This window comes from Alligator mississippiensis, chromosome 4 (assembly GCF_030867095.1).
Source record: "Alligator mississippiensis isolate rAllMis1 chromosome 4, rAllMis1, whole genome shotgun sequence".
NCBI lineage: Eukaryota > Metazoa > Chordata > Crocodylia > Alligatoridae > Alligator > Alligator mississippiensis.
The window spans coordinates 48,964,326-48,989,734 of NC_081827.1; the positions used below are offsets into that span (position 1 = coordinate 48,964,326).

The 25,409-nt window shown below is 43.2% G+C and overlaps 1 protein-coding gene across 9 annotated transcripts in view; it reads right to left on the reverse strand.

The window, feature by feature from the left end:
• The window catches only part of ST7 (suppression of tumorigenicity 7), a 216,341-nt gene that overhangs the window by 46,938 nt on the left and 143,994 nt on the right, over positions 1 to 25,409 (reverse strand). For all 9 annotated transcript variants that reach the window (XM_059725946.1, XM_019492154.2, XM_019492151.2 and 6 more), the window contains 2 exons: positions 25,303 to 25,400; positions 3,722 to 3,836 (listed from right to left, as the gene is read on the reverse strand). In XM_059725946.1, the coding sequence (XP_059581929.1) occupies positions 3,722 to 3,836; positions 25,303 to 25,400 (213 nt within the window). The remainder of the gene's footprint in view (positions 1 to 3,721; positions 3,837 to 25,302; positions 25,401 to 25,409) is intronic.

Below are 25,409 nucleotides of genomic sequence, written 5' to 3' on the forward strand. Positions count from 1 at the left end.
TGGTATAGCAATATGTCTGCTTGCAAAGGCTGAGGTATTCAAGAATGTGATCCAAGTTTTCAGCCAAGGGTGGGGGCAGATTGCTCAAGGAACTAATTTGTTCATATGTTATCAAAATACAATAAATCAGGTTTGGGCTTAACTGAAAAAAAAAAGGTAGTGGAGTGGGACCAACAGAAACTGCCGATATGGAAGTATAAATGAGTTCATGGCTTTATGTTCCAATAAATCTTACAACACATAAAGCTGATGAGTTCTAAAATGAGCTGAGACTCCCCTAAGAATGGTCTTCAGAGACTTATGAATTGTAAGTTTTATACTAGTTAAATTTTGTTCATTGAGTCCTTGGGCATATGCCACACACACACACACACACACACACACACACACACACACACACACACACACACACACACACACACATATATCTGTCTATGCATATAGTAAGGGTCCACACAGAGAAAAGGAAGTGTCCAAGTCATTTTTTTTTACAAGCTTCATTTTAAATACATGCCATCAAAATCAATTCTTTTCTTGAATTTACAACATGATTTGGAATATGCCCTATCTAGACTAGGTTACTATCCTGATATTCAAAAGATCACAATTCAGTTCCATGTTCTATCACATACTTTCTCTGTAAGTATGTGATACCTTGACTAACCGTGCAGGAATCTGTACAGTGAAGCCTGACAAACTTCCTTATCTCACAGCAGCACTGTAAGGCTATAAATACAGTAAGGGCTATGAGTCTTTAGTATGAGGCCTGCTGAGGAACAGCAGAAAAGGGATATTAACACTTGTAAGGAAGAGCAAAATGTATGCTTGTTTTTCCCTCTGAACTCATCAAACCAAAGCCAGCAAGGTTCCATATTTGAGTTATGGGCATTCTGGAAAAAGGGGAAAGCACAAGAAAGCTATTTGACTGCATGGATCACTATAGCAGGTGTTTTTCTTTCCTTTGCTGCTTCCAACCAAACTTGATACAAGAACCTCTCCAGAAACAATGTGACAACCAAACCATTGAAAAAATGGTATGACACTCCGATTATTGCCTGGGCTTTGGTAGGAATCTAAGCAGGAAGGCAGTAAAGAGCTGAAAACACATACACAATACAGGCACACTGTCTATTATAAGACCATACTTCCCATATAGAACCGTATTTTACTTGATTACAATTTTACTAAACTGTAGCTGTTTCAGCTAAAATATACATTCTAGGTGTCTTTCTCACAGCCTTTTATTTGGACATCTAAAACAGGGACTTGAAATTTGGCAGGGCAGCAGCCTGTATGTCAAAGATGTACCCGTTGCCATCTCAATGCAAGTTTTCTCAAATTTGCCAAGTTATAATACTTTGAAAGCAGGTTGCACATCCTCTAAAAAGACATCCAGAGCTTACCTTAGCAACAAAGCTCTTCAAAGATTCTGTGCTCACTGTGCATATTTCAGTGTCTTATGACTACCAGTACAGCCCAGAGCGTATATACACCATCTTCACAGAGACACTGACCGTGGTCATACTCTCACAGTTCTTATATCGGATACAGAGTGAAACTGAACTGGAACTGAAAATAAGGGCATGCCTTTTTTGTATTTTAAGTGACACTCCCTCCCACTTACTGGCACCAAGGTAGCATAGGCATAGAAGAGGAAGTCATTTTTTTCAAATGCACAGGTAACAGAAGCCTAGCCAAGAGGGAGAGAAAGCAGTCAGATTGTGGCAATGAAGGCTTGTGAGATGGCAAGTAGAGCGTGGATTAAGAAAGACACTGTTACAGAGCTGTGTGGGAAAGAAACTCTGAGGAGGAACTGTGGGTAAGGGAGAGAAAGCTGGTACTGGTTGGGTAAGGAGAGTAACAGTCAGTGAAAGAGATGGAGAATGAGTAAATTGGCAGTCAGCTTGCTGGAGGGAACACCAGGACAAGGCAAAGAATTGAAGGGAAGGTGGAGGCCGAGTCTGGACAACAAAGATGACTAGGAATGAGGGAAGGAAGAATAGGGGCAAGAAAACATACCTGACAAGGACCTGAGGAGGAGAACCAAGATTGGCTGGCCAAATAGATTGAGATAAGGAGCCAGGTAAAAAGAAAACTTGAATGAGGGGCTGGATAGGGGAGAATGAGGTTGGATGTAAAGCACAGGGATTTAGACTAAGATAGCAAGTCACTGTGGATGGGGCAAGGGGAACGAAGTACCAAGAGGGGAGAACTAAAATTGGTCAGGCATGCCACCTGGGAACTGGCCAGCAAGCTCAGACAGGAAACTAGCACTGTCGGGTTAAAGAGACTTGGACTGGAATGAGACTGAGAAACTGATGGAGTGAAGACGGGCTCAGAAGGCAACAAGAACAGAATTAGGAGAAAGAACTAGCAGCGGGGATGACTGGGGGAAGACTAGAGGTTGGGACAGAAATATTTGAGAAAAAAGATAGAAGGGTGCCAACTGAAACACTCTTCTCCAGAGTCTGAAATGGAAAACAAGATTCCAGAATCTTCTCATCCCTCTGAGAGCAACAAATACTGTGAAAACCACTGGCAAAGTCTCTCTCTCATCCCCTCCAGTGCTGGTCCACAGTTATCAATTATTCTGTTCCGTGCTGTGGATCTACAGGCTTCACCCTGGCTGATCACTGATGTACATTGGGATGCCACATGATACAATTTGGGTTTTTTATTTGATTTGTTTAAAAATAAGAAATTACATGTAAAAACCAATACGAAAGAACATTGTTAAGTGTGTAAATTCAAGCACTTTAGGAAGCTTGGACATATTAGAAAAAACAGTTGTCTTTCTAACCTTTATTTATCTACCTCAGATACAGTATGATGCAGTCTCTAATTATGTGATCACATAGAGAATCTTCCAAAGAATTCCTGGCTTATTTGGTGCACAAAACAGAGCTGCTCCAGAAATGTTGCCTGTAGCCTGTAGGACTTCTGCCTCACGTGTTAGAGAAGTAGGAACGTGAATCCTGAATAAAGTGTAGTATTACAGGAAAAGTGAGCTCTCTCTTTGTAAAGGCAGGTAAATGTGGCTCTGGAAAATTGAATTCTATCACTGCCTCCAGTGGCTATTTAGTGATCAGAGTCACTTAGGTGGACTTTTTACAGGTGGGCACTGACTGCGTGTTCAGCTTGAGACCCTAGTGTCTGGCTTGAAATGCTGAGTGTGTACAGCTGAAGTTGAAGTCAATGGGAGCTATACCTTTAACATAAAATGCTTTATAATGTAATAGGAACTTAACAATTTGGTCCTATGCATCTCAAATTGGGGAAATAAAATTCATGGTAAATTCAGACCTTTTTGGTGCCTCAGCTCCTTGTTCCATTCCTTCATTTAACAGCTGTGTTGTGAAGAAAATGCTTTTGGACTCATCTACTACTGCAAAGCGCACCAGGAAGAAACTCAAATAATAATTCTGGACAGAATGTAGCAAAGGAGGCATGAGGTTGCCATATTGTATGTGGAGGAGAAAAGCAAATATGGAGTAGTTGCTAGTTAGTCCTGTGCAATGAACAGGGAAAATAGCACATGATCACATATTAAAGACTGAGTTATAATGCATATAGAAAAGGGGGTTGAATTAACAACACAAGTTACTTTAAACTTTAGTATTTTTTACTTTAAAGTGTTTGATTTTGCAACCTTAAAAATGCTCTTCTGAAATAATTTCTGTCTTCAATATGTATAAGGATACATAGATACATTTGGACTTACCATCATACTTTGCTAAAACTGCTTGAACATCTGCATATGCTTGCAATTCCAGCAGAGCTTCTAGCAGGTTTTCGTGGATGTTGAACATACTGAGCAGAGGAAACTCCTTCATTAACTAAAATCAATAATAAAAAAGAGTTAGATACGATGTCTAATTGAAAATATTCAGTCTCATTGCCCTTAATCATCAAGTATCCACTGATACCATTGGAAATACTTCTATTGGACGTCAGTGTGGTCTGGCAAGCCTCTTTGACATCAACAAGCCTTGCATAAACTGTAGTTTAATCCATCAGGCCCAAAAAGAGGCTTATCTGAACAACTTCCCCTCGCTGACATAGTCTCTTTTTGACATTAAGGAATATTTTCTTATTGTAGAGAAAGATAAAATTGAACAAGCCTATTCAGTTAAGCTTACATATTTCCAAATTATCTTATGCAACTTGTCTCTGTTGGGCTTTGCAAAAAAAAGAAAATATATAGGAAAGTCACAAAATAGTAAAATGAAAAAGATTTGCACCTGTTGTGTTTTGTATCTCAATTACTGTTTCATTCATACATAGCAAATAGAACTCTGTAAAAAGCTAACAATAGCTGCTAAACATATTTTTGGCCAATCCAGGTTAAAAAATAGGAGACAGTAGCAGAGAGAGAGATTAGGTGGAGCCTTAATGCTATTTTAATACTATAAAAGAATCCATAGCCTGTGACAAATGAATGACAACATCTGTAGTTAAGAGGCTCAGGAATTATTTTAGTATGTGCTAAATAGACATTGAAGTGCATTTGTTTTATGACTGATCCTTTGAGAAACACCAGAGAGTCTCAGAATGCTAGTGGACACTTACAGCCAAATTTTACTTTTGAATATATGTGCAACTCCTGCTGACTACAAGCCAACTGAGCTTCACATTTCTTCTCACCTGCCTTTTCAACTGACATCTTCTGGAAACTACCAGTTTCATTTCTTTCCAGGGTGAGCATATGTGGGTGAAGCATTCTAACTCCATTGCCCACTGATGGAAATGTCTTGGGGAGAATGAGGTGGCCAAATGAGAATTAGGCCAACTCTGAAAATACTCAAATGTGTAAACTGCCAAACTGGGTCCCCTACCAGCTCCAGGCCTGGGTTATGCAAAGATAACATGTAGCTACCTTTGTCCTTTAGTTCTGCACTGATCAGAGGTTATCTGAAGTCCCACCTCTTGGAGAGATTTTTCAGTAGGTGTGTAGGAAGGAAATACATTATTTCCACTATATACGAGTCCCTGGTATCTGATGTACAATACAATTCCCTAAGATCACTCACTGTGCTCATTATGCATCATACAAGAATATAGTATGAGACCAAAATAACAGTTAATTAGAAATTGTGTGTATTCAACCTAGAAGTTCAAATTAAAAATGGGGGGAGGGGGGACCACTCAAAACCATATACCATGTCTGAAAAACTGGAAGAGATGATTAATCATAGAATCATAGAGGTAGGGTCGGAAGGAACCTTGTAGATCTTCAAGTCCGGCCCCCTGCCTGGGCAGGAGGAAAACTGCGCTCAAATGACCCCAGCCAGGTAGGCATCAAGCCTCTTCTTAAAGACCCCCAGGGTAGGAGCCAGCACCACTTCCCTTGGAAGTTGGTTCCAGATCCTAGCCGCCCTGACTGTGAAGTAGTTCTTACGGATGTCCAATCTAAACCTGCTCTCCAACAACTTGTGGCTGTTATTCCTTGTTATCCCGGGGGGCACTAGGGGAAACAAGGTCTCCCTCAAACCCTTCTGGTCCCCCCTAGTGAGTTTATAGACTGTCACCAGGTCCCCCCTCAGCCTTCTCTTGTGGAGGCTGAACAGGTTCAGGTCCTGTAGCCTGTCATTGTAGGGTCTGCCCTTCTGTCCCCAGATCTTGTGGGTGGCCCTCCTCTGGACCCTCTCAATGTTATCCACATCCCTCTTGAAGTGGGGCGCCCAGAACTGGACACAGTACTCCAGCTGTGGCCTGACCAGTGTCGTGTAGAGGGGGAGGATCACCTCCTTGGCCCTACTTGAGATGCAAAGATTAATTCATCTTTGAAGATAATTAAAGTAAATAGAGAGAAAAAGCAAATTATAATCTAACTGTGAGCAATAATATACCAGAGTGACCAAAAATGGTAGTAAGCCGGGTATCACACAGTGAAAAACATGGGTTCAGGGAATTAACTCCATTCAGGAAGAGGATACTTGTAGACAAATAGTAATTCAAAACATAGGGTGAAATTCATTCTTCTACAGAGGGCCAAACATTAACTAACTGAAGTGAATTTGTGCCATTAACTAGGAATGTGCACAGACATTTGCTCTTGCAGGAGAAATTCTCCTGGGAACAATTTAACCCTAGTTGTTCCCAGGTTATTTTTCTCCTAGAGTGGCCATTTTTGCTCTGGGAGAAAAATCCTGAACATCCGTGGACTTATGATTTCTCCAGGAAGAGCAGTGACTCTCCCAAGAGAAACTAAATGTCTATACATGGCCATGGACTGAAGTGATATCTGAAGTGGTATTCTAGCCCTCTCCACAGCACTATCTGTGCTACAATTTGAGGCTTACAAAAGTACCGCAAAAGAAGGAAGGCAATGTTTTATTGGTATATATTTGTACTAAACTGGTAACACAAACTTCTGGTCAGAATCACAGCTATCTACAGGGGTACTGAAAGAGCTCATTGGATTTATAAAGCATATAACAGAGACGGTAACAAACTTTTAAAGAGAGAAAAAAAAATCAATTTCAGGACACTGAGGGATACAAAGAGCATGAACATTTGATAGTTTGCAGCAGGAATTCCTCTTTGCTTATCTATCACATTCATCCAAATGGTGCAGAGAGCTTGGTATTTATCTAAATGTGCAGGAAATTTGTTACTAAATGCAATCACTGTTCATCACAAAAAAACCCAAACAATTTTGGATTACATGTCAGATAATTGGATTTTTTAGTCAGGGAATCAGACCAGATTCTATTGAGCTATTTTATAATTTCTTTGGGATTTTTAATTGCTTATAGAAAAGACATAATATACAGAATGAATTCCGAGTTTCTTTGTTGCTTTTTCTTTCCAAAGGCAATGTTTACAGTAGGGGCTTATAAAATAGAAGCCAGCTTTATAAGAACTGCAGGTGGATATACCTCATACCTACAGAATCACAGAAAGAGAGAAATGTTTAAATACTGTATACATTTTTGCTATTTTTAATTTAAATGTTATTTTAATTTAAAACCAGTAAAGGACCAATACCATTTTAGTGCAAGGGAATTTAATTTTTAGTTATTTAAAAATATGTAACAAGAAGAGACATCATATTCTGGGTGTGTGTAAACACTAGAAGGAACATAGTTTCATTTACTGATACAGCATATATGCCCTTCTTTTTATTTGTGCCTAAAGAGAATAGCTATATGTTCTAACCATGGTCCAGTTGATAATGATACGAGTCATGCTCGCTGAAGCAGCAGTGTGGTGAAACAACCAATCCTTCCATTATACAATACAGAGGGGTCACTATGGCCCAATTCCAAAGCCCCTACTCAGGCCATTTAAATCTTATAAGTGACTTATAAAATTAAAATGGGGAGCAGTAGGGAAATTGCCCTTCTCAGTAGTGTAAGTATGGGGGAGAAGCAGGGCACCAGCCCTGGGTGCCAATTTACAAGAGGTGCCATATTGGCGGCCTCCAAGAGTCTGCACCATGGTACTAGTAACTGGAGTGCTGGGACACTTCACTACAGGAGCAGCTTATAGGGGTAGGGAGATGACACTGTGGCAGCAGCACTGAATCAGTCTTTGAGTCTCTGGAGCAGGCAAGACTGACTCTCTTCCCTCCAGACAGCTCTGCTCAGGGTGCAAAAGTTGCAGGTTACACTTCTGCCCCTTCTTACTTTTTATAATCATAACTGAGGTCTGAACATTTCTTATTAGAAACTGAGGCCCAGTATGGCCTTGCAAGGGTCTATGGTGACTTAAAAGCTAATAAAATGACAACATCATATCAAAAGAATGAATCAAAAGCAGGGTTTGGGGTGGGGGGGAAAGATATTTCTATTTACTATGGAAAGCAGTGGTTTGTGTTAATACTGATTAAACAGAAGTGAATAATTATCATTTTGAAGAAAATCATTCTTCATTCAAAATTCTGCATCCTGGTCATTTAATTGTCATTTAACATATTTCCACATGTGAAAAAGGAAGAAAATCAGATTTAGTCAGGAAATTCCAGATCCTTCCAAAGCTAAGGGGATGAAAGAGGGAAAAAAAACCCTTCTCTTGGGGGGAAAAAAAAGAGAAAAATAAACTTTTTAGATTTTTTTTACAAATCAAATAAACAAATCTCACATCTCCGATTTAAAAATTTGTTGCAAGTTTTTAACCAACCTATATTGTACTTCAATTTGAATAGACTTATCTCTAAAAAAATGCAGACTTCCCAATTAAAAAATAGCAAATCTAAAGCTTCTTCTATGAAGCAAAACTACTGTAACCAAAATGTTTCAAGTTTGCTGAAAACAAATGATGTCTTTCTCTCTGAATTCTTGATTCTTTCCCTCTGAATTCTTGACAGGGTACTTTGCCAAAAAATTCTGAAGTTTTCACACTGAACAGAAACAATTGTTACTGGATTTTCTGAAGCTGCCAGTGAATAAAAAAAATCCATTATTCACCCCAGCCCATGTTGCAACACCTGCCTGAGGCAGTGCTGCAGGAAAAGTTCCAGATATGACTTGCTATAAAAACCAGACAGGTGGATGGAGCAATTACAGTTATATTCATTTTCTATAGAAATCTATAGAATCTATAGAAATCTAGATCTAGATCTATAGATCTAGAACAGATCTATTCTAGATCTATACGTTCTATAGATCTATAGATCTAGATCTATAGATTCTATAGATCTAGATCTATAGAAATCTATCATTTTCTATAGAAATCTCATCTTTTCTTTGTTTGCCACAAAGAAAATATATCTGGAAGACCTGAGGGCCAGAGTCTAGCACTTTTACATACATGTGTATACTTCGCAGAGAAAGGTACTTCTTTACAGGTGTAAGGATGGCAGAATCAGACCTGAAGTAAATGATGTAACACTCAATGAGCATGTTACACACAGGCCCCTCAGGAAGACGGCGTGATCATCTCCAGCTCCTTGAGAATGACTAAGACTAACATACAAGAAGAAAATGGAAGAGGCGGCAGCCAGCTGCAGATGTCCTGAGGCCAGTAAAAGCTCTTCTTGTTCTGCTTCACTTTACTTCTCACTGACATCAACTATTGATTTTTTTTTTAAATAAGATTCTCTCAGAGCGATAAACTTTGCATCGCATAGCAGCAGAGTAAAGGTCATAGTCTGGTCTGCCTGACCTACAAATCTATAGGTTTTAATAAAGATTTCTGCAGGCTTTCTGGCTCAAAGAACTCACTCAGTCTTCATGAAATCAATTTATGCTGCATCTACAAAAATAATAAGCTGCAACTAGCCACTCTTCTTCTCTTTCTAACATCTGCTGTAAGCAAGCCAGAGCACATGGTTTATTAGAGAGAACATGTGTTCACTTAACTCATATATGAGTCTCAAGTTGTGGACTATACAGCTTATTCTTTATTTTTAATTCTTTTCAGGCATAGTATGAATTGGTTTTCCAACAAATCTGCCAGAAAGTAAAACCACTTTAATGGAAGCATTATCAAGAAATATCAGCTTTTGGACCCTGCAATGAAATGAACAGTGTGGAAGACTGCAACAAAGGCAACCTGGAGATGATCACTGCAAGCTAAATGTCACTTCTCTTCGAGGAGCAGTGAAGAAGTGAGCTGACTCATAAGAGGAATCCTATTTCCTCCTTCTCCCCACCAGGCATATAAATAGGGGCATGCTACCTCTGAACACCAGGAACAGAGAAGCACAAATGCCAGGGTGGTAGTGCACCTCTCCCTGACTTAGATGCTTACTTCAGTTGTGCGTGTGAGATGCCAATCTACTTCTATGTCAATAGATTTGTTTTCAGAGAAGATGTAGATCTAGATCACATAATTCACTTCACCTTTTTCTCAACTCTTTTCTAATCTCTCTTTTAAAATGTCTGTAGTGAAAAAAATTACATGCTTCCTTTTTAATAGTAACACCACGATTCAAGAAAAAAAAAAGTTCTCTGGTACTAAGCTACCAGCTAAATGTCAATAAAATATGCACCAGGCCTTAATAAGGAATATTCCATATTAGCAACCAAAAGTTTCCTATTAAAGCCAATGCATCTTATTAGCAGGGATCCAGGTTTTTCTCTTTCCCGTGGAAAAACATAGATTTTCTCCTTTAAAAGAAAAAAACTTGGGAAACTGCAGGTTTCCCCTTGCAGGCTGGCAGAGTTCCAGCCTGCAAAAGGTTGCTTAGGGCTGGGGGGAGCGGGAGGAGGATAATCAGAGATAGGGGGTGCCACATGAATGTGCACACACATATATTCTTATAGCCGGCAATGCAACCAGGCAGTGTGGTAGAGATCAGCTATTGCGGGGGCATAAGTGACATGTGGGTGTGCAGGGGGGCATAGGTGACACGTAGGGGGGCAAAACTTGTGCGTAGACTGAGATGGTGACAGCATCTCATGCTAAGCCTGCACGGTGAAGGAGGGAGTGGGGCACTGGGCAGGAGCTGCCTCCATGACCCAGTGGGCACGACTCAGCATGGGAAGGTGGGATGGGGCAGGGAGGCCTGGTGCTGCCGCCGTTACCACTGGGAGTGCCATAACCCCAACGCTGCCAAGGTGAGGTGCTGAGGCAGTGGCATGGACTTCTGCACTCCCACTAGGGCAGTGTGAAGGATGTTTAGTAAGAACTGGCTTAGTATAGAGTAGTAAATTATAGAGTATTAAGATGTATCATGGTTAAGACACTACGATATACAAATATATATTGTTCTAGTAAATATTAATTAATTTTGGATCCTCTTTGGAATTTGCACTAATCAAAAATGAATTCTGGTGGTGAAATTAAAATAGTGCATTAGTTCATATTATGCCAGTTGCTTTGGATGTTTGGGGGGAAAGGTAGGCATTCAGAAAAAGTGAAATTGTTTTCATTAGGACATTCAGTAATTGCACTGTAAATATACATACACTGTTGTTGTTTTGCCTGATAATTAATGATTATTTTAAAGATACCTTAAATATGTAATCTGTATGTTAGAACTAAAAATTGACAGAAATTCTAGAAACAAAGTTTATATTAATGGATATCTTCTTACTCCTCAGCATCATATTTCTGGATTCACATTAACATATTACAGGGGGTAGTTTCAATGATTTTTTATGATATTTTAGGATGCCAATTAATAAAAAAATACCTTTCTGCACATTGAAATCCCTCCCCCCTGCCAATTTACTAAAGAACAACCTCTGCAAGGTTGGGTTACTGCAGGAGGACACCCTTCCCTAAGAATATTTCACTCATCAGTTTTTCTGCGTTGAGAGACACTTTCTCACATTCTCAAGGAAAGTAGCCATAGATTTTGTGGTCATTATTCTCCCCGTGATGATATCATCTTTATGCATCAATTAGCTATGATATATTATTTATGAAGAAAACAATTTTAAGCTACAGTTTATGCCCCATATCTAGTCCTTGGGACCCAGAGGAAAATGGAAGTGGATGAATGAGCTTTTGTATATTCCGGTGTTGATGCATTTATTCTCAAAAGTCTCTATTTGAACTCCTATTTTTTGCAACGGACAATATGCAGCTATTCATTGTTTATTGCTTCCAACAAAACAACAAACATTTAGCCTGCCATATTCAAATGAATTCATGAATGCTAAGATACTTTTAAAGATCTGGTTTAATTAAAAAACAAAATATAACAAAACAAAACAGAGAAACTCAATGCAGACTCTGGAATTACATCTCAGATTTTAGTATACCTGTTCCTTTTACTGGTATCTGTAAATCTGTCTGGGAATTGCACTACTCTATTGGTACTATAATACTTAGAGTATATATGTCAATTATCCTAGTATCTGTGAATTCTGTACATATTTCTGTTAGCTTATGATGGATCACTTGCTATGGGAAGACATCAAAAGGGGTCATTAGATGAACCAACCAGAAAAAGCAAAGAGGGGAGTTAGGCCCCTCTACACGTACAGGTAAAGGTGCAACTAAATCTAACGTGTGATTCATAATCACACCTCCTGCCATGCTACACATACACGGCAGGAGACACTATTGTAGGATCGCACATTAGATTCAATCGCACGTTATTGCCAGTGTAGGCAGACCCTGATCCTGGACTCCCCCTGCATCAACAAGAAGCAGGATCCCACAGCTGAGAGCCCCCCTTGCTGAGGAAGCTCCTAGCCACAGAGGCCATGTGCAGCTGGGACCGAGTCCTATGCCTGATGGGAGTTTTGGTCCTGGCTGCGCCACATGTACGGCCAGAACTGAGAGTCTAACACCTGTCAGGAGTCCTGTCAGGTGTGTGGATTCTTGGTCTCAGCTGTGTATGCGGCACAGCTAGGAGAGAGAGCAGCATCGGGTGCAGGACTCCTGGTCCCAGCTGCACCTCATGGTTAGCCAGGACAGAGCCCCGGCAGCTGTGAGGTGCTGCTGTGGTGTCCCAGCCGTGGGGATGCATGGAGTACTCCACAGCTGGGAGATTGCAATGGCTGGCAGATTACAGCAGCTACGGTCTCCCAGCAGCAGATTGCCTATACATGCAAATTAAAGCTGGATAGAAACCATGTATAAAGTTATTACACATTTCTGTGCAGTAATTTTGTAGTTGGTTGGACATTTTTAAGGTGCAATTGTTAACTTGCATGTGTAGCCAGTCTAAATTTATTGTGATATTAAGTAATCGCGCAATAGATATAACATGTAGAAGGCTCTTTAAGTAAGGTGAGTTCCAACACACACAAGCTGTAAGCTAAATTACTAGCTATAAAGAAGCTACCTGACTGATACTAGCAGTTACACCACTATATTGCCAAGGCTGGGAAGATAAAGACCAAAAGTAACTGGCAGAAAGGGACAGAAAAAAAGGGCTGTTATAGTAGGCAAAAAGATGCACATACAGCTATGTGAGGGCTCTGCCGGAGTGAAGATCAGCAGAGAGGTCCAGAATGGTTTATCTAGACTATGAACAGCTATATTATGCTTACACACATTATACGTAAAGAAAAATTCAGTTTTAATACAGTTTTTTAAATGCTGCATTCCTGTAACAGGGAACCCTTGCCCTCTTATTGGGAGAAGGCTGGGGAGACAAGCAAAAACTGTGAGGGCCTTTGTGGCCCAAAGGGATAAGAATGCAGGCAATAATGCCACTAGGGAAAATCCCTTGGAGGCAAGCAGCCATAGGGAAAAAGGAGACAGACCCTCTGCAATCACTAACTGCCCTGCCACAGGTGTAGTGAATCTCAGCAGGGCTGAAAGTGCAAATGGGGGACCACTGTATTCATTCCAAGTGACTGGACAGGCTGGCCAGAAGAGGAGGGAGTTATGGATATAAGAGACTTGCTCTCCGGCCAGCATGGTCACTTAAGCCCTAGTTGGAGAAGGATGAGGAGCCCCTAGGCAGGCTATTGTAGAGACAGAAATCACAGGAAGAAGAGTCTGCAGGCATGCAAAGAAGCCTTTTTTTGTATTCTCAATTCACCCAGGATGGGTAGGATTTTAGTTCAGGTTTATTCCTTGTATTGTGAAGATATGGACGGGCTGCCTTTTCTTTTCTTTTTTTGTTGCAGTCAGGATTGTAACATCCAGTAGAGAGCGGCTGTAGGGATGGTTATGAGGCCATGCAGGGGCAGCAGAGAGACACTCCAGGTTTGGCCCTGCCAGGAAGAGGGCACTGTAGCGAGAGTGAGAGGAAAAGAGGGAGACTGGGGCAGACTAAAGCCTGACCCCATAAAAGATAAAGACTAAGGCTGAGAAGCTGGGCCAGAGTAAGTGGGTCCAGGCTAGAGGCCTACAGCCAGAGTAACCTGTGAGCCAAAGCCAAGAGGGCCGAAGCCTGCACAGGACAGTGAAGGATAATCAATAGGGCCACGCAAAACAGCTGTGTTTCGATTTGGTTTCGGATTTGGCTGTTTTGGAGGACAGTGATTCATTTCAGTGTTTTGGATCACTGCCCTGTTTCGTTTCAGCTGAATCTGTTTTGAACAGACTGCAAGGGAAGCTTTGCATAGCCCTACCCAGCCAGGTGGGGCTTGGCACCCCAGTGGGAAGCAGGACGGGGCCGTGGGTGGCTCATCCAGGGAAGGGGGAGGGCTGCTGCCTTCTGTGCAGGTGAGGAGACCGCTGCATGGATCTCTGATCCGTCATGCCAGGTCGCAGGGCAGGGAAGCAGCGTAAGGCAGCGAGCAAGCCTGCTGGTCCCTACCGTGCAACCTGGCTCTGCAGGGAGCAGAGATCCGGGGCTGCACAGAGCAAGCAGCAGCAGGGAGGAGGCCCTGGTGCGGATCTCTGCTCCCTGTGAAGCCAGGTCGCGCGGCAGGGATTCCCTAGCCCCCCATTCAATTCCCCAACTGTCTGTTCACATTCCCCTAGCTCTTCCCAGGGGGAGCAGGCCCCCAGTTCTGCGTGCTGGGCTTTAGCAGGCTGCTGCTGCAGGCTGGGGCCAATGACAGCACAGGCTGTGCCAAGCAGCTGTTGCTGGCCCCAGCTTGCAGTGACAGCTTGCTGAAACCCTGCGTGCAGATCTGGGAGCCTGCGCCCCCTGGGAAGAACAGGAGAAATGATCAGAGAGCTGGGGAATCAAACTGGGAGCTAGATGTCAATATCAGAACAGTCCTTCCCCCTCTCTTTCCGCTCACTCTTCTTAGTTTTTGTTTCCCTGCAAGCTCGGCCCTAAAACTCCAAAATTCTCTGAAACATTTCGGAAACATTTTGGAGCCTTACAATTCATTTCAGAGCTGTTTCAGAACCTTCTGTTTCTATTCAGATTTGGTGTTTCGGGTGCCAAAACCGTCCGAAACACCTCCAATAAGAAATGGCTGCTGAAATTTCGCACAGCCCTAATAATCAAGTGACACCATGGGCATGGCTACAGCAGGGAAAGGAGACCATGACTGGAACCCTGAAGGCTTGAGTTTGGTCCACTAGGGTTGTGAGTTGTGACCACTGATGTTGGCTTGTGCCCACTGGGCATAAGTAGTTTTACTGGGTACGTGAACCACTAGCAGAAAAGCAAGCAAGGGTCTGGTGGTGGGTGTAGGGCCCAGAGGCCAGAGACTGAGTGGGTCTGATAGGCACCAAGAAGCCCACTCCAGGACTCAGGGGCCCAATCAACAGAAAGGGAACATCAAGGTATGACAGACAAGATAGTAAGGGGTTGGACCTGGAGCAGGAGCAGAACAAGGTTGGTCCACAGACGGTATCACAGCAGACCTTCAGCAAACAAATACTAATTTATTTTGAAGAAGCTGTTTCTGTGCCACTGTAAGTTTATTCTATCACAAGTTCCTGGAGAAAAAGGGCTTACAGAGGTCAAACAAATGTTTAGACTTTTTTTTGGTAAACAAGAGGCAAACATCAAGTGATTCTCAGCCAGGGTGGTGCAGGACCCCTTGAGAGGCACCATGATACACAGCCCATGCGTAAGAAGCTTAATACTCTCCTCCTTCCATCCATCTTCCCTGTGCCTGCTGCAGCATCTCTCAGACCAGTGGTGTCCCCAGCTGCTCCTCCGGGGACTGCTGCCATTGCTGCCCTTCCCTGTCCTCCAGCGTGACTGTGCTGCCCACTCCCACACTGAGCAGTGCATTTTGCTATAGGCAGGCAGGTGGATGTGTGGATGGAGCTGCACTTTTCAGGCCATCTCACCCCTATGACTTCTCCCACAATCCCAGGGCCAGCGAGAGGAACTGTGGAGGCAGATGGCTCTCGTCACTGGTATGCATGACTCCAGGGAACCAGCCTCAACTGCAGGGCCCACCTTTGTGGAAGGTGTTTAGATCTTCTATAATGCAGTTCCTCTATTTATCTTTTAATTTTTTTTTTAATTCCTTTTTATTTTATCTTTCAGTGGCTGACTTCCATCATTTCACCACACTTTCCCCACCCCCATTTCCTTTCCACCTCCCATTTCATTACCCCCTCGCCCCATTAACTCTCTGCCTTCCAACTTCATATACCCACCCCCCCTCAACCCATCTTTCACCCTCCCCACAAACTAGAACAGGGGTAGAAACCTGTCCTGGCTCACCAGTGCTGTAATGGCAACTCATAGCTGTAGCTCCTAGGCAGGTCCCTTGCTAGCCAGCCCTCTAGTGGCAAGTCACAGCTGTGAAGGTGGAGGACAGCCAGAAAAGGTTTTTAGCTTTAAGGTGTGACTGCTCCAAACTCAAGGTAATAACAACACAGATTGACATTTGAGCAGCTCAAAGTGGAACATGCAACAAGGCCCATGAATACCACTTTGCAGTAGATGCTAGCAAATGGTTTGAATCTTGAATGGAAGGAGAGGGAGAAATTAAAGCATATGACCAATGCTATTCAAAACTTCTTAAGATAGTATGGTACCATTTTCAAGCCTTCAGACAACCCAGCCTTTTAAATCACCTTAAATATTTAGGGCAACTTAAGTGTTTAAAGCAAATCATCACAGACACCTAGTGGCACACACTTCCCTAAGAATGTAAGCTGCTTTAAGTCATTAAGGTTGTCTGGTGCCTGCAGACACGCATCAATACATGCATCCCTAATATGGTCGCTACACACTTCAGTAAAATATACATGTATGCAACATTTTCAGAACTAGGTCCCTAAAAGCTGAACTCCTGGGTCCAGCTGTAGGTACCATAATTTCAAAAGTGTGAACTCCTTGATGCTCGGACTGGTCCTAGATACAAACCTGGGAACACTAGAAGGGGCCTCTAGGGCCAATGAGGTCTAGTTCCATTTGCTAGAAGACATTTACTGAAAAGTTACTAAAAACTTATCTGCTCCAAGTCCTCACTGAAGAACTTCAGGACCCAAAACCAGAACTTTCAAGAATTCTGAGATAGGCCAGAGGTTAAAAAAAATATGAATATTTTGTAACCATAAAATGTATTTTGTTTTCATTCACTTCCAGATGTAATGAAAGTTTAGAAGGGTTCTGATTTTACTCCAAACCTAGCCCTAAACTTGCACCCATACAAACATTTTTTCATACAGCATCATTCATATAGTTTATCATATTCATTTTACTTTGACGCAACTGGAGAAAAGAAAGTTAAAATTAGAAAATGTCAATCTCATAAGACATACTTGCCCTTTAAGGACAAAAAGGTAGCCTCCAGGGCCAGCACTCCCCCTTTAGTGCTGCTGTAAGAAGTACTTGTTGCTGTAATGGGCTAGCCAAGTGGTCTGAAAAGGGCAGGCTGGGGGTTGTGAGGAAGGCTTTGATGCCTGCCCATGTTCTGGATCTGAGATCAGTGTTCAAAAGTGGAGGGTGAACAGGAGCTGCCCTCCTCCCTCAGAAATGAAAGATACTACAGTCCCTATAGCTCCTGGAAATGTAATCTGCCTTGCCAAGCTCAGGAACTGATTTTCTTTAGGAAAAGGAGAGACTTTCAAGGAGCCACAAGAGCTGGGTAGTTTCTCCCAGAAGACATAACACATGGTCTTTATGTCCTTTCACATATGGATTTTCTATTTTAGAGGAAAGGGGCAGAAATGGTACAGCAGACATTTGTGGAGGAACCATGCCACATTTTAAGAGTCTGAAGCAAGAAAGAGCCTTGCATCTGCACAGAAGAGCTGCAAATTAGAACCTCTAGGAAGAGGCAGTACTGATAATCGAATGTTCTGGTGGGGAGGGGATTGGTTTTGTTTCATCTCCTGAATGGGGCCTGTACTTGGGCTTGTTTCAGTCTGTCTCAGTCATGGCAGTGACATGATTTCTGCTGTCTCTCCTTTTATGATTATAAATCACCTTCTAAGGAAAGCTTGTCCTAGGATCCAGATAGCTTTGAAATTAATCCCTAAATGATAGATGTATGACATTCACTTTCCTGAGTGATATGTTCTAAATCAAGGCTGTCCAACAGGTGGCCTGCAGGTCTACAAGGGGTTAACATGCAACCCCCAGGCTCCCACCTGGCTGCTATTGCCCCTTGCTCTGACTGCAGCAGCAGCCAGGGTTTGGGGCTCCCCCTCCCTCCCACTGTCTGGTCCAGCTCCGGCAGAGGGAGGTGCAGCACAGCCTGTAGTGCTGGGTGAGCCAGCAGTCTGGAGCTCCTGTACAGCACACTGCCACAGGGGAACCTGGGAGCTTCAGGTGAGACAGGGATCTGTATGGGGGTGCTCACCCCAACATGTGTGGTACATCCAAGTAAGGAGTGCCTGCCTATGTGCACGGTGTTGATTGATGGGGGAATGGCTAGCCATCCATCTGCACATGGTGCAGAGGAGGAACCTGCTTGCTCGCACAAGGTTGCAGCGGGGATGGGGAGCAGTTGCCCCCACACAGTGCAGCACAGCGAGGTGCCTGACCACTCATGTGGGGGCTGCAGCAGGGTGAGGGAGCACCAGTTTGCCAGTGTGCAATGCAAAGGGGTAAGGAGCACCTGTCCACATGTGTGTACGGTATGCAGCCACTGGCGTGGCCCCCGTGGCATGCATCCCCTGGTGCTTACAAGTTGGACAGCCCAGTTCTAAACTATCATTCATCTTCATGAACTTCAATGACTCAGTCAAAGGAGATGATTCACCTCACTCTGTCGGTTCACTCTTATTTTTCAATCACCTTAGGCCATGTACAGGCGTTATGCTTCTATTGAGAAAGTTGCTGTTCTCCAAGTAGAAACTAGGATCATACAAGCATTCAGTCATAGTTTCATAGTTGGTAGGTTTGGAAGAGACCTAAGCAGATCATCAAGTCTGACCCCCTGCCATGGGCAGGAAAGAATGCTGGGGTAAAATGACCCTGGCTAGGTGATTATCTAGCTTCCTTTTGAAGACCCCAGGGTAGGAGCGAGCACCACTTCCCTTGGAAGTTGGTTGCAGATCCTAGCCGCCCTGACTGAAGTAGTGCTTCCTGATGTCTAGTCTGAACCTACTTTCTGTCAATTTGTGGCTGTTATTCCTAGTTACTCCTGGTAGTGCTCGGGGGAACAGGGACTCTCCTGTTCTCCACTGGTCCCCCCGGTAAGTTTATAGATGGCCACCAGATCCCCTCTTAGCCTTCTCTCGTGGAGGCTGAACAGGTTAAGGTCCTGTAGCCTCTCCTCGTAGGGCCTGCCCTGCTGCCCCCTGACCATGTGAGTAGCCCTCCTTTGGACCCTCTCAATGCTGTCCACATCCCTCCTGAAGTGCAGCTCCCAGAACTGGACACAGTACTCCAACTGCGGCCTGACCAATGTCACATAGAGGGGGAGGATCACCTCCTTGGACCTGCTCATGATGCATCTATGGATGTATGACAAGGTGCCGTTAGCCTTACTGACCGTGTCCTCACATTGGCGGCCCACGTTCATCTTAGAATCAGTAATGACACCAAGATCCTTTTCTGCCTCTGTGCTGACGAGAAGGGAGTTCCCCAGCGTGTAGGTATGCTGCTGGTTTTTTTCCCTAGGTGCAGTACCCTGCACTTGTCAGTATTGAAACCCATCCTATTCTCATCTGCCCACCCCTGTAACCTGTCCAGATCTAGTTGTAGCCTGTCCCTCCCTTCTAGCATGCCCACCTCTCCCCACATCTTAGTGTCATCCGTGAATTTGAACAAGGTGCTTTTCACCCCCTCGTCCAAGTCACTGATGAAGATGTTGAACAGTGCAGGCCCGAGGACCGAGCCCCAGGGAACCCCATTGCCCACATCCCTCCAGGTCAAAAATGACCCATCCACCACCACTCTCTGGGTGTGGCCCTCTAGCCAATTTGCGACCCATCTGACTGTGCAGGCATCAGTGCCACAGTCACCTAATTTTTTAATGAGAATGGGGTGAGAGACAGTGTCGAAGGCCTTCCTAAAGTCCAGAAAGGCTACATCCACTGCGACACCTATGTCCAAGGATTTTGTGACCTGGTCGCAGAAGGCAACCAGGCTGGTCTGACAGGACCTGCCCCTAATGAACCCATGTTGGTTGCCCCTAAGCATAATCTCCCCTGCTGATCCTTCGCAGATGTGCTCCTGGATAATTTTCTCAAAGAGCTTCCCCAGGACCAAGGTAAGACTAATGGGCCTATAGCTTCCTGGGTCCTCCTTCCTCCCTTTTTTGAAAACGGGGACCCACACTGGCCCTTTGCCAGTCCTCTGGCACCTGGCCAGAGCACCACAAGTGCTCGTAAAGCCGTGCCAGGGGTCTTGCAATGACCTCTGCCAATTACCTCAGCACCTTGGAATGGAGATCATCTGGACCTGCTGATTTGAACACGTCCAGCCCCACCAGAAATTCCCTAACTAGGTCCTCTCTGACCCTGGGCCTAGCTGTGCCTCTCCTGAGTCCTTCCAGAATCCCGGTGAGGGAGATGTCCTGGTCCCTGCTCAGAAAAATGGAGGCAAAGAATTTGTTAAAGAGGTCAGCTTTATCATCTGGTCCAACCACCAGATTGCCAAACATCTCCTGCAGGGGCCCCACGTTACCCGGTGCCTTCTTTTTACTCCCTATGAATTTAAAAAAGGACTTCTTGTTATCTTTGATCCTGATCACTAGTCCTAGTTCCGTCTCCACCTTAGCCTTCCTAACAGCCCCTCTACAGTCTCGAGCAACAGAGGTATAATCCTCCTTGGTGATGGCCCCTCCCTTCCATCAGGTGTACGCCTCATTTTTAGCTTTCAGACATTCCTGAATGCCAGTCAAATTCTGCTAGGAGAAACATGCCACCTCTGGGAGAAAGATCTTGCAGGTGTCCACCTAGAACAGGAGTGGGCAAAATGCAGCCCATGTGCTGCATGCAGCCCGCTAGGCAATTCTATCCAGCCTGCAGGGCCCCTAAAAAATTTAGAAAATTAATATTTATCTGCCCCTGGCTACCTGTCATGCAGCCCTCAATGGCTTGCCAAAACTCAGTAAGCAGCCCTCCACCCAAAATAATTGCCCGCCCCTGACTTAGAATATCTCCCTTGTCTCTCACAAGAAAGAATGCTTGTATGCTCCCCTCCTAGTCTGCAAAGCCCTCACCTACTCCTCAGGCTGGGGAATTCTGATCTAGGGAGCTGGCAGAGAGCTTTGGGGGCTGCTCTGGTCCCCTCTCAGACTCAGAAATTTCCCCCAGTAGGAATGAATACCAGTTCATGCCCTTAGTAACCCCTGCACCAGTGTTCACCACCTAGTATAAAAGTACACATGCACAATGCAGAGCTGTTAGTGCATTTCACTACAATTCCAGCTGTAGGAGTTCAAACCCAAAGGCCACCTCCAGCTGATTCAGTTGGTTTCCTGGTCATTCAGGGTGGGCAGTCAAAGGTGTCTACATCATTCAATCATTACGCAGTCAAAATGAGAAAATGTTCAACTTGTCTGATGTGTGTATTTTTCTGTTAGTCTGTGAGTTCAGAAGTGCACAAAGGCAAAACTGCAGCATGAACCACTAAGACTTTATTTTAGCACCTTAGAGGATCAGCCACCATCATATCACGTCTTGCCAAATTAAACTAACTCCCTTAGAACACTCATTATTAAATTTTTTTTACACATGCAACATTACAAATCAAACAACAGGCTTTTCAGATTGAGCTGTCATTAAGGCTGGTAAGATTTCTGAGCCATTTTGTATATCCTATGTGCATGGGGTCCTATTCTATATGGACTGGAATAAATCCGGAATACCTCCATGGACTGCAGTGGAGTTGCTCCAGATGTGTGATAACCTAAGTGAGATCATTTAGCACACTGTACATAAAAATGACAGGGTGCTGGCTTCTACATTAGAAACACAATAGTCTTTCATCAGATGTATAAATAAAGCAATACCTGTATATAATCTAATTATGCATCTCTTCTATGTAATTTGTCTGTCTTAGTATTTCTAATAAAGTCAACGAACCAGATCAAAGCAGCACACCATCATCAAAACAATTCAGGTTCTTCAAATGAGTTGCAATGCAACATTGTCTCCAAGTTAATATCAGCAGAGTGTTTTACTCAACAGTCCATAGCAACAGATTAATAACTGACCAGCAAATCCTCCCTTTTAATATACAACAGAAGTATTTTCAATTAAATGTTATGTAACATATTCATTCCACTACCAATCTGTGTATTTATTTAAACGCAAAACCTTATTTAAAACAATGATTGTTCATTTACCAGGTCTTTGTTTACATAGAATTCAAACAATACAAAATAACCCATCAGCAATATTACCACAATGGCCTCATAGGTGCAATAAATTAATCTTCCTCTACCTTTTTTATTTTCTCAAAGTGTCAAGGATTTACTGCATGCTAATCATATTTCTCAGATGGTGTCATGCACCTCTTGACACTTCATATTCTTTGTGTTCCTCATCTTGAAAAATCTGGTTTCAATCTTTCAACTACAAACAGGGCCTCCACTCCCTCTCTCACGACATTCAAATTCAAAAGTGCCCTTTCAATGTAGTCTTAATACTCTTTCAGGATGAATAAATCCCCTTCTATCCCCATTAATCACGTATAACCCATCAATATTATAAGAAGTTTTTATACCCTCCTCATAAAAATACCATCTGTATCTCTCATGAAGAGATCTCAAGACTGAATTCATCCCTTTCAGGACCCTGCTACACATTCAAATCAAAACTGGATAGAAATCAGCTATAGAGTTGTTACACATTATTAAGCACTAACTTTATAGTTGATTGGCTCTTCTTATAGCTGGATAATCATTTTTATTATGTGATAATTACTTTGCATGAGTAGCTGGGCTAAATTTATTGTGCAATTAACCAGTTCATTATGTGATAATTACTTTCCACATGTGGCAAGTCTAAATTTATTGCACAACTGACCAGTTAATTGTGTCATATATGCAATGTGTAGTAGGGGCCTCCAGAGAGTGGTGGGTCAGTTTCCCCCCAGAGGGATGTGGGCAGTGGTGTCCCCCAAGGCTCTGTCCTTGGACCAGTGCTGTTTAATATCTTCATCAGTGATTTGGATGAAGGTGTTGAAAGCATCTTGTCCAAATTTGCAGACAACACTAAACTATGGGGTACAGTTAACACACTGGAGGGCAGGGAGTGAATTCAGGCAGATTTGGACAGACTGGGGAAGTGGGCAGATCAGAATAGGATGCAATTTAACATGGATAAATGCATGGTGCTGCACCTGGGGAGAAAGAATCTCCAACACACCTATAGACTGGGAGGTACCATTCTGAGCACCACAACAGTGGAAAGAGATCTTGGAGTCCTGGCTGACGCAAAAATGAACATGAGCAATAAGCAAAGTTAACCGCACTCTTTCTTGCATCAGCAGGTGCATCATGAGCAGGTCTAGGGAAGTGATAATTCCCCTCTGTGTGGCATTGGTGAGGCCACAGATGGAGTACTGGGTCCAGTTTTGGGTGCTGCACTTCAAGAGGGATGTAGATAACCTTGAGAGGATTCAAAGAAGGGCTACTCATATGGTTGAAGGCCTGCAGGTAAGACCCTGTGAAGACAGACTTGGGGACCTGAATCTCTTCAGCCTCCGCAAGAGAAGGCTGAGAGGTGATCTTGTGGCTATCTACAAACTCGTCGAGGGGGCCAGCAGGGAATAGGGGGCACTCTGTTTACCAGGGAGCCCCTCAGGGTTACCAGAAATAATGGCCACAAACTGAAGGAGAATAGATTTAGATTGGACATAAGGAAGAAATTATTTACAGTGAGTGTTGCCAAAATAAGGAATGGGCTTCCAAGGGAGGTGGTGCTTTCCCCTACCTTGGAGGTATTCAAGAAGAGATTGGATAGGCATCTGGCTGGGGTTACTTAACCCCAGCACTCTTTCCTGCCTGGAGCAGGGGGTTGGACCCAATGATCTGCCAGGTCCCTTCCAACCCTAGAAATCTATGAAATAAATAACTAAACTTCCACCTTGCCGTATGGCACAGCCAGACCAAAGCAGCTAAAAAGTTGGGTTGGCCTGCCTTTTGATGCCAATACACTGGGGTTGTGATCTTAAGATGGTTTCAGTCATATTAAAGGACTGGCCCAGCCTTCAGTTTCCCTATAAGCAGGGAGTAAAAATGGCAAAACCAACTTTCTACAAACTGGCCTAATGGCCATAAGGGGAAAATGCAGGGCACCCAGACTTAAAGTTCAGTTCTGTCTCTACACCTTCTTGATATTTACAAGATAAATAAATGAGGACTTCACAGCTTCCTTTCTGGCATCTTTTGTGGTTCACATGAGGTCCTTATTTGTCAGTATACAATTCATGCTTCGAAAATGACATTAGCCACAGGATGGAATCCAAGAGTCTCGCATATTGTTCTGTTTCGCACAGAAAATTCTTTTTGTTGCAACACTGGATCCTTCCACTACATTGTGGCAATATGCACAATACAAATACATTCCATATACTTCCTTCTCATCCATGAGGACAAGCATTGACAAATACTTTCCCAGTATAACCAACAAGGAGGACATGCATAATACAGTGCCATATTTCTGATCTGTTCATGAAATTGATTGAAGGTTTCAGTAAAGGCACTGAAAATGCCTTTGGTCACATGCTTGTTAGAAACTAGATATTGTTGTCCATAGTTTATACTATTTAAAGCTTAACAGCCATTACTCCAAAGATTTCATTTTCAGTATACATGCTTTAGCCCAGCTTCCTAGCTCCTATGGGCTGGGCTGCCTGAACCATGCATATTCTGTCTCCCTGAGTGTGACTAAGGCCACTGGGTCCTGAGGATGCTCAGGCTAAGCAGGGCTTTCCCTCCAACCATTCCTCCTCACATGCAGAGACCACTAAAGCACTCTGCATAACGGATGAGACCATAAAAACTCTCCTGTGCTCTCAGTAGTGGCTTGCTGGCATCTAGAGAGTAAAAGGATGAAGGAAGAAGTATTAGTAAGTATTCCTCCTGTGTGTTTCCAACTGTGCACTTAATGGACGCTTTTGACCTCTCTACATGTATAAAAGGTCTTTATATAAGGAAGGGGTGCCATGAATTTTCAACTACTAATACTGAATTGTTTTCAAAGCCCTCAGAAATAATGAGTAACACAGAAAAACCCCAGAAGAAATTAATCATTCTATTTTCAGAGCAAGGTGTGTGGAAAATAAAGCACATGTGTGGCACATTCATCAAAGAGAGAAAAAATATTGTATAGTTTTTCGTTGAGTAAGCAACTCATTCTGTGTAGTGAATAAAGCAGGGGTTCCCTGGAACAAATATGCTCAGTTAAGTAGAGACTTCAGTAAATTGCATACACAAATACGGATGAGCTCAAATTGTTAAGGCTGCTTTAATTCTGATATTTCCTAACCTTTGTGTACTTGACTGTGCACCATCAATAATGGTCTTTCAGCACAATCTATATACACATTCCACCTAGGAAAACAATCAGAAGTATTATATGCAAGAAGGTTGTGTGTTTACCTGAAGGCAAAAAATAATTGCTTTCTATGTTACTGTTTTCAAACTACAGAGTTACGTTAAACTGTCAACTCACATCTCTCATCATTTTGACTGCTTCTCTGGTCCTCCCCAGCTTTCTTGCACACATTGCCAGCCTTCTTTTGATGTATACTAGAACATTGGTATCCCGTCCTGTAGAAG